The sequence below is a fragment of the Hyla sarda genome, chromosome 5 (genome assembly GCF_029499605.1).
Source record: "Hyla sarda isolate aHylSar1 chromosome 5, aHylSar1.hap1, whole genome shotgun sequence".
In the NCBI taxonomy this organism is placed as follows: Eukaryota; Metazoa; Chordata; class Amphibia; order Anura; family Hylidae; genus Hyla; species Hyla sarda.
The window spans coordinates 185,146,304-185,160,024 of NC_079193.1; the positions used below are offsets into that span (position 1 = coordinate 185,146,304).

General features: G+C 41.4%; 1 protein-coding gene across 3 annotated transcripts in view; it reads left to right on the plus strand.

Moving 5' to 3' along the window:
* The window catches only part of LOC130273684 (dynein axonemal heavy chain 5-like), a 334,039-nt gene that overhangs the window by 231,194 nt on the left and 89,124 nt on the right, over positions 1-13,721 (plus strand). For all 3 annotated transcript variants that reach the window (XM_056520899.1, XM_056520897.1, XM_056520898.1), the window contains exons 57-60: positions 2,053-2,717; positions 3,981-4,261; positions 4,989-5,204; positions 10,875-11,042. In XM_056520899.1, the coding sequence (XP_056376874.1) occupies positions 2,053-2,717; positions 3,981-4,261; positions 4,989-5,204; positions 10,875-11,042 (1,330 nt within the window). The remainder of the gene's footprint in view (positions 1-2,052; positions 2,718-3,980; positions 4,262-4,988; positions 5,205-10,874; positions 11,043-13,721) is intronic.

Below are 13,721 nucleotides of genomic sequence, written 5' to 3' on the forward strand. Positions count from 1 at the left end.
TTTATACATAGGATAATGTAATAGTTTTAAACGTAATTAAATGTAGTTCATGCCATATTTTTAGAAACCTACTTGTTTATGATCAGAGAGCTCAAATTATCGATTTTTTGTATGCCTAGGTTGGTAAAAGTATTCTTTGGAACTTGCTGGTTATGTTATATGGCTGGAAGTCTTCTTGGAGAAGATAGTACATTACCCAGGATTACCAAAAACAATACCCCGAGATGGGTCAGGGTCAACAATATAGACACACCTTTGACAAAGGGACAAACCCTGGGTCACTGATACCCTTGTTTTATTCCCATCCCCTAAAGCATACCTTTTATTAAGCACTCATAAAATGTATAGATGAAGAGTCACTTTATAACCACAATCTCCTAGTGTGTTAATATTGCATGTGTTTAGTACATCCCTAATACAGTAAAATTTCCCTTAGTGGGCACCTCCTAATAGGGGACACCTCCCAATAGGAGACAGTTTAAATTCCCGGGCAAAGTCCCATAAGACTTAATGTATTTGCACCCTCCGAATAGGGGGCACTCCCAATGGCGGATGCGGACACACCCAAAAGGGGAGAATAGGGGACAAAACACTCGTATTAGGGGACAAACTCTCAATAGGGGACAACCAGGCTTATGTGCCAGCCCTACCTTGTACACAGGGCCGCCATCAGGGATATAGCCAATACCCCAGTAAGGGGCCCAGGCTTCCCTGCTCCCCCTATGCCACTTTATTTCCCCTGTGCCAAATCATCCCCACCCTTTAATACCTCTTGTGCCATATAATTTCCTCTTGATCCCCCTCCTTGTGCTGTTTCATTCCCCCTTTATTACCCTCTGTGCAAATTCATAATCCCCTCTTTACCACCCCCTGTGCCATTTAATTCCCCCTTTTATTCCCCTGTGCCACCTTATAAAGAGGAGGGGGGGTGAAGAATTTACACAAAGGGTAATAAAGTGGGAATGAAATGGCACAGAGGGATCAAGAGGGAATGATGTGGCACAGGGGGTAAGTGTGGGGGGGGGGATAATTTGGCACAAGGCACTGGGGAATAAGGTGGCACAGGGTATAAAGGGGGATGAAAGGATAGAGGGGAGGGATAAGGGGTGGTTAAACAGCGCTGGGAGATTCTACTGTAATGTTCCTTTTTATCATGTTTTTAGGTAATTACACTCTGGAGTGAGTATAGTACAGTATTTGTCATTTAGAAAGATTTTTGAACCTTTTTTTTTTTTACCAATAGGGGACATCTCTCAATAGTGGACACTTATTTATTCCCCGTGATTGTCTGCTATTGGGAGATTCTACTATAGTAGTATAACTTCTTAGGTAGGTCACAATCAACAACCAGTGGCTTGCTGACCAACTGATTAGTACAGCACACTAAGAAGGATTGCGGTTTAAGCACTGATTATGCCCCCTCTACATGTTTCATGGCTCCAGCAATGTCTTCAGGAGGGAAACGGGCATGTTACCCAGGATTATGTCTTTCAATGGTGTCTACTTACATATAGTGTAATCAGTCTAAAAAGATGAAAAAGGTCAACAATAGACGCAGGATCTAAATGCATTAAAGCATTATGTACAAGTCACTTGTGTCTTTCCTATAGCAGAGTTGAGCAGTGTTTTTTTATTTTTATTTAGATCATCTTAAATAAATCTTGAGATCAGTAGACCAGAAGGTCACAAGACCAGATCAGGTCACTATAAATGAATGCAACATATGCCACTCTAGTTATCATATTAGTAGACCCAGCCACACAACATGCTCAAAATTTTGATTTCGGCAACCTACTGTCATGTGTTACCCTCATTTATCCTCGAAAAATGTATAAAGTTACACTATATAAAAAGAAGTGACTTATATCTTGTCTAAAAATATTTAAATATATTCAGAGTCTGAAAAGTTACTAAAATAACAGAAAATATCAACTTTTTACTATGTGGTATTGAGTGGAAAAAGAACTTTCTGCACTTCAAGCAATTACATCTTGTGAATTAAGATTTTCTATGGCTGTATTAAATCACATTTACATGTCCGGTTTATTGCAGAACATATGGTACAAATAATCTTCTGGATGATCTGAAGCTATTATACCGCACAGCAGGCCAAAAGGGAAAAGGAATTACCTTTATATTTACTGACAATGAAATTAAGGATGAATCATTTTTAGAATACATGAATAATGTACTGGCTTCCGGAGAAGTGTCCAACTTATTTGCAAGGGATGAAATTGATGAAATCACTCAAGACTTAATTCCTATCATGAAGAAAGAGTATCCAAGGCGAGCCCCAACCGCTGAAAACCTTTATGACTACTTCCTATCCCGTGTTCGGAGCAATTTACATGTGGTACTGTGCTTCTCCCCTGTTGGAGAAAAGTTTAGAACAAGAGCTCTAAAGTTTCCTGGCCTGATTTCTGGATGTACTATGGACTGGTTCCAGCGTTGGCCACGTGATGCCTTGGTCGCTGTGGCCCATCACTTCTTGTCTTCTTATAATATAGAATGTACAGAAGAAGTGAAGAGGAGCGTGGTGAACACAATGGGTACCTTCCAAGACATTGTGGCAGAAAAGTGTGTTGAATATTTTGAAAGATATAGGCGTCAGACATATGTCACCCCAAAATCATATCTGTCATTCATTGGAGGATACAAAGCTATATATGGAGAAAAGTTTGAATATGTTGGAAACCTGTCTAACCGCATGAAGACAGGTACATCATATTTATTTTATTTTAACATAATTTAATGATTTCATTTTTATATTTTTGCTTGGTCTCTTGTTTGAGATCTAGTTTACTGTCAACATGACAATTCAAAGAATTCAAAGACCTGATGACATGGCGAAATTCAAAATGTATCCGGGTCAAAGAAATGTGTATTTGCTTAGCAGGAGTACAAATCACAATCTTTCAGCTCCTGGTTTTAACATGCACAGTGTAAATAGCTTACTAGCTCTGTAGTTTTATTTATCAAGATGACAGCGGGTCTATTATCACTTTTGGGAGAAGAGATTAAAAAAATAGAACCCCCTATGTGATAGTCTTGCATAAAATAATTGTTGGCCTGTTATAACACAGACCTAGAGTTAATAAATTTAAAGCAAATCTGTATCTTTAAACATGGCGTCAGATTCTAATATAGAGAGGAATTGAGGCATGTATACCAATTTCCTGGCATACAAATTAGCCTTTTGGGGACATTTTTCATTTTTATGCCTCTTGCTACTTAAAAAAAAAGTGTGTTTGGCTTATTGTTAGAGGATGGGTCACCTTGACTTAAGCCAGAAATTGGGGTAGATCAGCTCATAAATTTTGGTTTGTGTTCCATGGCCTGTGCTTGTTAAAGAGGATACGCCATCTTTTACCCAATTACCCAAGGTGTTTCTATGAGACAATTAAAGGTTACTTCAGCAAATAACAACTTATCCTTGATCCACAGGATAGGGGATTTTGTTCAATACTCAGGGACGGCCAGTTCTTGGAATAGTCAAGGTTTTTCCAACCTTCTTCCTTTTAAGAACTATCGAGGCCACTATGCTCTTGGGAACATTTAGCGCAGCAGCACATTTTTTGCCACCTTTTCCAGATCTGTGTCTTCACATAGTCCTGTCTCTGAGCACTATAGGCTCTAGGCTGACCGGGGAGCAGAGTGCAATGCCACCCATTTCCCTGGCTTATAACTTGTGATCGCAGCACGTCTCAGCAGTGATACATGGTGCGATCAACAACTTCTGACATGTCTGATCAACATGTCAATCGTTGTTTATAATGACAGTAATGCTTGGAAGGATCTGCTGCTAACAACTTTGTACTAGATACCACAAGAGGCCTTCAGAGGTCTTGTGGAGTCTATGATAGGTTATGGCTGTTTTGACATGACCTGGGGGACCTACACATATAAGGCAGGTTTTTATTTTAAGACTGATTTAGATAATGTGTTTTAATGATTTGACCCTGCATTATCACACTTCTTAGGTCTTGCAAAATTGATGGAAGCTGAAGTGTCGGTCAGTCAGTTGTCAAAAGAACTTGCAGTTAAAGAAAAAGACCTGGCTGTTGCCTCAAAAAAAGCAGATGAGGTCCTGCAAGAAGTGACTCTGAAAGCACAAGCTGCTGAAAAAGTAAAGATGCAGGTGCAAAAAGTGAAAGACAAAGCACAGGCTATTGTTGATGAAATCGCAGTTGCCAAAGCATCAGCTGAAGAAAAGCTGGAAGTGGCCAGGCCTGCCTTGGAAGAAGCTGAAGCAGCTCTGCAGGTAAAGAACTTTGATTTCTCTTTACTGCTTGTATGTGTCATTCTTATTAAAGGAATATTCTCATGGGAGAGCTGAAGATATCTGAATGGCTCTTCCACAGAGATATATGGAGGGAGCGTGGTGGCGCCTGCTTCGGGTGGGGGTCATGACTCATCTCACCAGTGGAGAGCGGGTGCTCCATAGAGATGATCTAAAACTTTCCCCTATCCTGCAGATAGGGGATACCTTTTATTCCATGAGATATCTCCTTTAAATATGTATAGATACAAACATTTCCAATACCTTGGAAGTGGAGTAAACTAAGGGAATAGTCTGGGTGGTTTGGAGAAGAGAGGCCCAGTTCAGGTTTGCCCCATCTCCTTTCCCCATAGGCAGAGGGATTAGAGGTTCCCCTCCTTTCACAATTTCAAGAGTTGCAATGAATGGGCACAAATAGATAACCAAATTTGAAAATTTTTATTACAAAAGAAAGGCACAAAATACAACACTTTCATCTGATCTGTAACTGCAAAGAGTCCATGCATCAGTCCATTCCAGTTTGTAAAATTACAAGCATGGGCAGTATCCATGTGCAACTATTGTTCTCTAGTTTTATTGCCTTAAAGGTGTATGTGGAAATGGGGCAGACTTATTTTTTTTTTGGGGGGGGGGGGGGGGGGGGTGTAACTAGTTTGACCAACATAACATAAATTGTTAAATGGATGACAACTTTAACAATATCTTTTAGACTATCAAGCCTGCTGACATCTCAACTGTGCGTAAACTGGGTAGACCTCCCCATTTAATTATGAGAATCATGGACTGTGTATTGCTGCTGTTCCAAAGAAAGATTGATACAGTTACAGCTGACCCGGAGCGACCGTGTGTGAAACCTTCCTGGGCAGAGGCCCTGAAACTAATGAATAATTCTGGATTTCTGAACTCCTTACTAGAGTTTCAAAAGGTTTGTGAATCCTCGTTTCCAGTATTGTTATAATTGAGCAGCAGTAGTCTGCCCTATGTGAGTGTTAGGACTGTGAGAAGTCAGGACACAACTAAAATACATTGGAGACATGGAAAACTTCTCTATTCCAGTCCCACATTTCTATTCTATAGGCATCAGGAGACAAGTGTTTTTGTACTTCATTTTGAATGAAACCTTTTTTTTTTGGCTCAGCTACTATACTTTAAAATATTCCTGTAACAATTCACATGTAGGTACCGTATATACTCGAGTATAAGCCGAGTTTTTCAGCACGATTTTTCGTGCTGAAAACACCCCCCTCGGCTTATACTCGAGTGAACTCTCCACCTGTCAACCCCTTCTCAGTGGTTTTCAACCTGCGGACCTCCAGATCTTGCAAAACTACAACTCCCAGCATGCCCGGACAGCCGATGGCTGTCCGGGCATGCTGTGAGTTGTAGTTTTGCAACATCTGGAGGTCTGCAGGTTGAAGACCACTGATGAAGGGATTGACAGGCGGTGATGATGAAGGGGGGGGGGGGATGATGACTGGGTGATGCTGATGATGACAGGGGTGAAAATGACGGGGCGATGATGACAGGCGGTGATGATGAAGGGGGGATGACGAAGCGGATGATGATGGGGTGATGATGACCGGGGTGTTAATGATGGGGGTCTGGATGATGACAGGTGGTGATGAAGGGGGGGCTGACGATGGGGTGATGATGAAAGGGGTGAAAATGACAGGGTGATGATGATGGGGGTCTGGATGATGACAGGGGGGGATGATGACATGGGGGGGATAATGTATTTCCCACCCTAGGCTTATAGTCGAGTCAATAGCTTTTCATTGTTTTTTGGGGTGAAATTAGGTGCCTCGGCTTATATTCGGGTCGGCTTATACTCGAGTATATACGGTAACTGCTTATTCTTTGGCAGAATTTTTTTTTTTTTTTTATGGATGTGCGATCTATTTAATGGTCTGTGGAAAACTGTTGATTTTGGTAAAGAGATTAAAAAAATTAAGGTAATAGAGACCGCAAATATGACCAGGTTTTTTTTTTGTACTACTTACTGCATTGACTGGTTTTACCCACCTTCTGAAAAGGTGCCATAGTAAAAATATTTGGAAATGCACTCTTGTCAATGGGGGAGATTTATTAAAACCTTTGTAGAGGAAGAGTGGTGCAGTTGCCCATGGTAACCAATCAGATAGCTTCTTTCATTTTTTTACAGAAGCAATCTGTAAACCTCTACACAGGTTTTAATAAATCTCCCCCAATTTCTTGAAATTTCTTTTAGGTATTTAGTTTTGAAAAAATGTAAGTAGATACCGTATATCTGTAATGCAACATATTACCGTATATAACATTGTTTCTCACCTTCAGCCCTGCAAATTATTTAATTTGAGGATATTCTTAAATACCTGGGTTGAGAAACAAAAATAGAGAATGATGTTTAAAATATCAATAAAAAAAGTCACAGCAAGTAGGATATAAAACTCCTGTTATACGTTATGATAAATATACCAAAACAAATAACAATTTACTTGTTAAATGTTGAAGCCATTTTTGCAGCCCACATAGCTGTACCTACAAGATATTTTGCATAGTTATGGTAAGCATTTTAAAAATCATTTCTACAGAACACATACATGGAGTAAAGCAGAAAGAGAAAACTCCACAAATATCTTTCAGTATAAATGTTTTATTTTAAGCACTGTGTAACTATAATGCATATTACAAGGCTTCTTGTATTCCAGCATGGTGTGTTTAGATTACTGTTGTCTGTATTAGTGTATAGATCACATGGCTGCCCAGGGCATCATTTCAGGGGATTGATTAGGTCATCAGATTATTGGAAATATTGAATTTCATACCAAAATGCAATTAGGAACAAAACCGTATTTGTAGTCCTGTATAGAGGACATCATTTATCAGCCACTGAAGGTCAACGCTTCTCATCCCCTTGTCATCTAAAATAAATAAAATGGTCCTATTGTGTTTGTAACATCATGTGGGGAAATACTATTTCCAAGTGCTCTCTTACAATTTACACACTCATTTCACTCCATTTAAGTGTTGCGGTCGTGCAAAAAAAAATCTTTCGACATTTCAAAAGTTTTGACCAGTCAGGGTCTGGGTGAGACCCCTACTGATCACTAGATTGAGCAGAGAGAAGCGTCAGCTAAGCCCTTCTCTTCCTGTCTCTCTCCTCACTGTATAAGAAGCATTATCAGAAAACAGTAAAGGAAAGTAAAAGAAGTAAAAGCAACAATTCATTAATGCCTATTCCTACTATACAAAAAATGTCCATAAGAAGTAGAAAAAAGATTCCAGACTCACTCACTGTTGTTGCATGCAGAGGCAGTTTTATTCTTGGAACATCTAGGTGACCAAACAGGTATAGGACATTGAAGGAGCAAAGAACAAGTGGCTAGTTTCGTGCCCTGAGGTGCTTTCTCTAGCTTGACTAACTTCAAGCTAGAAAATGTGCCTCAGGGCGCCAAACTAGCCGCTTGTTCTTTGCTCCTTCCACATCCTATACCTGTTTGGTTACCTAGATGATCCAAGAATAAAAATACCTCTGCATGCAACAACAGTAGATGAGTGCTGAATGTTACGCCGAGCGCTCCGGGTCCCTGCTCCTCCCCGGAGCGCTCGCGGTGTTCCTCTCTCTGCAGCGCCCCGGTCAGACCCGCTGACCGGGAACGCTGCACTGACACTGAAGGCGGGGATGCGATTCGCATAGCGGGACGCGCCCGCTCGCGAATCGCATCCCAAGTCACTCACCTGTCCCGGTCCCCGGCTGTCACGTCCTGGCGCGCGCGGCTCCGCTCCTTAGGGCGCGCGCGCGCCAGCTCTCTAAGATTTAAAGGGCCAGTGCACCAATGATTGGTGCCTGGCCCAATCAGTCTAACTAGCTTCCACCTGCTCCCTGTCTATATAACCTCACTTCCCCTTCCCTTCCTTGCCGGATCTTGTTGCCTTGTGCCAGAGAAAGCGTTTGTGTTGTCCAAAGCCTGTGTTCCAGATCTTCTGCTATTGCCATTGACTACGAACTTTGCCGCCTGCCCCGACCTTCTGCTACGTCTGACCTTGCCTCTGTCTAGTCCTTCTGTCCCACGCCTTCTCAGCAGTCAGCAAGGTTGAGCCGTTGCCGGTGGATACGACCTGGTTGCTACCGCCGCAGCAAGACCATCCCGCTTTGCGGCGGGCTCTGGTGAATACCAGTAGCAACCCTAGAACCGGTCCACCGACACGGTCCACGCCAATCCCTCGCTGACACAAAGGATCCACATCCAGCTAGCCGAATCATAACAGTAGATCCGGCCATGGATCCCGCTGAGGTGCCGCTGCCAAGTCTCACTGACCTATCCACGGTGGTCGCCCAGCAATCCCAACAGATTGCCCAACAAGGACAGCAGCTGTCGCAGTTGACCGCCATGTTACAGCAACTTCTGCCAATGCTACAGCAGCAACCATCTCCTCCGCCAGCTCCTGCACCTCCTCCGCAGCGAGTGGCCGCTCCTAGCCTCCGCTTGTCCCTGCCGGACAAATTTGATGGGGACTCTAGACTCTGCCGTCTGCTTCTCCACGTCTCACTGTGCCCGTGCGGATTTCTCCTTCTGCCAACTCCTCCTTCTCAGCCGTGGCCTTCTTGGACTCTGGTTCTTCTGGAAATTTTATTCTGGCCTCTTTGGTTAATAGGTTTTGCATCCCGGTTACCCATCTCGTCAAGCCGCTCTACATTTCTTCGGTCAACGGAGTGAAGTTGGACTGCTCTGTTCGTTACCACACAGAGCCCTTGCTTATGAGCATTGGACTGCATCACGAGAAAATTGAATTTTTTGTTTTGCCCAACTGCACCTCTGAAGTCCTCCTCGGTCTGCCATGGCTCCAGCGTCATTCTCCCACCCTTGACTGGACCACCGGGGAGATCTAGAATTGGGGTCCTGCTTGCCACAAAAAATGCCTCACGTCTGCTCCCAGTCCTGTCAGGCAAGCCTCAGTGCCTCCTCCTGCACCTCGTCTCCCCAAGGCCTATCGGGACTATGCGTTGCCTCCTCATAGCCCCCATCCTGGTAACACTCTGCCCCGTGCCAAGCTTCACCCTCTGCCCCCCCTCCCCATTCCCACTCCTTCTGAACTGCCTGCCTTTGATGAGGACTTCTCTGTCTTCCAGAAGGAAACTCTACTATCACTCCCAATGTCCTCGTCCCACGTGAAGCAACTACCGGACAAAAAGAGGGGGAGACCTAAGGGGGGGGGGGGGTTACTATTACGCCGAGCGCTCCAGGTCCCTGCTCCTCCCCGGAGCGCTTGCGGCGTTCCTCTCTCTGCAGCGCCCCGGTCAGACCCGCTGACCGGGAGCGCTGCACTGACACTGCCGGCGGGGATGCGAATCGCATCCCAAGTCACTCACCTGTCCCAGTCCCCGGCTGTCACGTCCTGGCGCACGCGGCTCCGCTCCAGTGAATACCGGTAGGAACCCTAGAACCGGTCCACCGACACGGTCCACGCCAATCCCTCGCTGACACAGAGGATCCACATCCAGCTAGCCGAATCATAACACTGAACCTTTTTTCTACTCCTTATGAACTTTTATGACAGTCTCAAATATAACCTGCACCACCAGGTTTTGCTACATTGTGGTTAACTCCTGGAAGCCTGGTATACTACTTAGTCTCAGCTGATATAGTTTATTGGGTTCATGCACACAGTGCCACTCTTCCCTCCATGTTGGGTATTTCTAATATACCACTGCTATGTAGAAACCTTTATTTTTTACTGTGAGGGTTTGGAACCTCTCCTGGTCAGGTGATGGACACACAGATGCATGGCCTGTCACAGATGCAGAACTGTGTCATCTAAGCAAATGTGCACCTTTGTGTCCACTACATGACCAAGCCAGATATTAATCCAAAATGGTGATACATTGTTATAAAAAATATAGGACAATGGTATAACTTTCATTCATACAGTGAATAACATTTATTTGCTGGATTCAGAAAAGTCCTTAAAGGGGTACTCCCGTGGGAAAACTTTTTTTTTTAAATCAACTAGTGCCAGAAAGTTCAACGGATTTGTAAATTACTTCTATTAAAAAATCTTAATCCTTCCAGTACTTTTCAGGGGCTGTATACTAGAGAGGAAATGCTTTTCTTTTTGGATTTCTCTGATGTCATGACCACAGTGCTGATCTCTGCTGTCCATTTTAGGAACTGTCCAGAGCAGCATATGTTTGTTATGGGGATTTTCTCCTTCTCTGGACAGTTCCAAAAACGGACAGCAGAGGTCAGCAGAGAGCACTGTGGTCATGACAGAAGAGAAATAAAAAAGAAAAGCATTTCTTCTGTAGTATACAGCCCCTAAAAAGTACTGGAAGAATTAAGATTTTTTAATAGAAGTAATTTACAAATCTTTGTAACTTTTCTGGCACCAGTTGATTAAAAATAATAATAATAATAATAATAATTTTGACGGGAGAACCCCTTTAACATATGCTCAGACCTATTGCCTCCAGAGCCAAAGTTCAACAAAATATGCAGTTTTTTTTAATAACAATAGACAAAAAAAATATGGAATCCTGAGAAATCTAGGATGCTGAAAAGTATTAAGTAGTTAGATCTGTGCGTATAACTGTTTTTTTTTAAATGTATGTTTGTAGGACTCTATCACTGAGGAAATTGTAGAACTCTTAGAACCGTACCTGGATATGGAAGACTATAACCTTGAGTCTGCCAAAAGAGTGTGTGGAAATGTGGCAGGACTCTGTTCATGGACACAAGCCATGGCTTATTTCTTTGGCATTAACAAAGAGGTTCTCCCCTTGAAGGTATGGATTTCTCAATGTCATCTGAAGGCCACATTCTGTTTTAACTATGCATGCATTACTATGGGGTAGTTATCATCAGGTTTAGTCTGCTGATCACAATTGCCAAATGACTTCACGAGCAGGTCCTTGACATATTTGATTCCAAGAGCAGAATGGCTTTTTCCGTTTATATTCTAATAATATTCCTCAAATATCTGTAGGTTTTACAATGCAGCAAACTCAGAATACAAATGGCTTACATTACAAACAATATACTTTCATTTATGCTGTGAAATAATCCCTAGCAAATAGATTCCCTGGTGGGTCCTTCATACCTCAGACACTGATTGTATAACAAAGTAGCACAGACAATAACAAAGAGGTTACAGCAAAAAAAAAAGGATAATCCCCAACAAACTTTAAAGTATGTCTTGAGCGACGCTATAAATATCATGTTGTCTAGCTAATTAGTATTCTGTGTTTTATTACTGTGTGACTTTTTTCTTGGCAGATTTGTAGCATTGTGTTATGTTCCATTTCATTATATATTTATGTCTCTCCATCTCCCCCCTGCTAGTTTTCCGGCATATTCTCCTGATTAGCTGACGTTATGCTGTGCACACTAAGAATAATTGGCCCTTCATAAAGTTTACACTGGAATCTACTGTATAAAGCACTTTCGATAAACTTCTGCAGAGCTGGTTTTAGGTCTACCCCCAGAACTTCTACTGTAGCTAGTCTTGGAATTTGTGGCCATCACATTGGGTGTTGTAAACTATGAAAACACATAGAAAATCAATTCTACATTACGTATATTTTCACAACTACATTTTCAGAGTTACCTGCCAGCGGTAGAGAGGAGTTGAAGATTTGTACTCTGTTGAAGAGCAGACATATCAAATTGTATAACCAAAGTAAAGGGCCTTTATTTATTCTTCCGTTTTCATAAGGAGATTCTTGCTGTTTCTCATAATGGTTGAATAACAACAAGGCAGCAGGTTGTTGCTTGGGCAGTAAGAAATGTATGGGCGTATCAAGTGACTATGAAGTGTACAGAATGTGCGCCTTTAAATATTTATGGCTTCCTTCAGAGTATGGACATGTGTACATATACATTTCTGAATAATGGATGATTCACTGGGACTGCACTTCTAGCCAACATAATGTATTTAAATATTTTTGCAGCCTTTTGTAGTCCACTGAGATCAGCAGAATGCCGTGTAATTTATGATCAACCCTAAAGATGGCTGTAGTGTTAGAACATATAGAGACCATAATCTGTAAGGTTATAAGTTTGACTATGTGTTTTCCCATTTTGAGTGTTTTAATGGATTTTATTGAGTTGCTTCATCATGCAGTCTGTGACTTAGTGAAATAAACAATGACGTTATACATCTTAATCTGGGCTATTGTTTCTTGAGTTCTGGGTATGTGATTGGGTTAAATTATGTGTGTGTATGTATGTGTGTATATATATATATATATATATATATATATATATTTATTTATTTATAAAGACCAACTCCTCTAGGAGTCTTATTTAATACTAAAAGCAGAAATACATATAAAAATGCTCTAACAAATTTTCATTAAAAAAACTCATATCATTGTAATAAAATGCTCATATTCTTGGAAACAATAATACAGAAATAAGACAGAACTAATAATTTTTGTCACTAATATATTCAATAAAAAACAAGCTAATCAGAAAATAACCTACGCGAATTCTTCATTAAATTCACTGCTTTAATACTTAGGTGCACACTGACACACGCTCTCTGCACGTAGAGTGCACCTAAGTATTAGATTTAATGAAGAATTTCATATTTTCTGATAGCTTTTTATATTGAACATACTAGTGACAAAAATATTGTTTCAGGACATTTTCTCAAGAATGAGTTTTTTTAATGGACTATTTTGTATTATGTATTTCTGCTTATTGTATTTTATGCTTATAGTATTAACTGTTGTGTAGCCCAGAGGAGTCGGTCTTTTTTCATATGTAGCTTTGAATGGTGTATGTTAGGGGGTACATGACCAGTACACTTAGCTTTCAGGGACACTGAGCCGCTTAGATTTTTATCTTGGTCTTATGAATGGATTCCTGTGTTAACTACTAAGTGTCCCCCTTGCCTCAGCTCACATAGAATGTGTTTCTAATTGATTATTGATGTGTATTACACATCATTATTCCTTCTGCTAATGTGAAGGGATGTAGAAAGTCCATCAGCCTTTTAAACTTTTGCTGACTTATAACATCAATAAAAAAGGCTTTCATGTCATCACAAGTAGAAAAAGTAATGCATTGTGCAAATGTAATGTATTGTTGGCAAATTACAATACCATAAAAATAATACTTCTGCATTGATTAGAAAAGTCTTCCACAAGGTCCTCAATGAGAGAAAGTGACATGGCAACATTCTGGCAGAATAATAAACTATGTACCGGTTAGAGCTATAAGTAAATTCGATTCGTCATGAACTTCTCGGCTCGGCAGTTGATAACTTTTCCTGCATAAATTAGTTTAGCTTTCAGGTGCTCCCGTGGGCTGGAAAAGGTGGATACAGTCCTAGGAGACTCTTTCCTAGGAATGTATCCACCTTTTCCAGCCCACCGGAGCACCTGAAGGCTGAACTAATTTACGCAGGATAAGTCATCAACTGCCGAGCCGAGAAGTTCGTGACGAATCGAATTTACTGT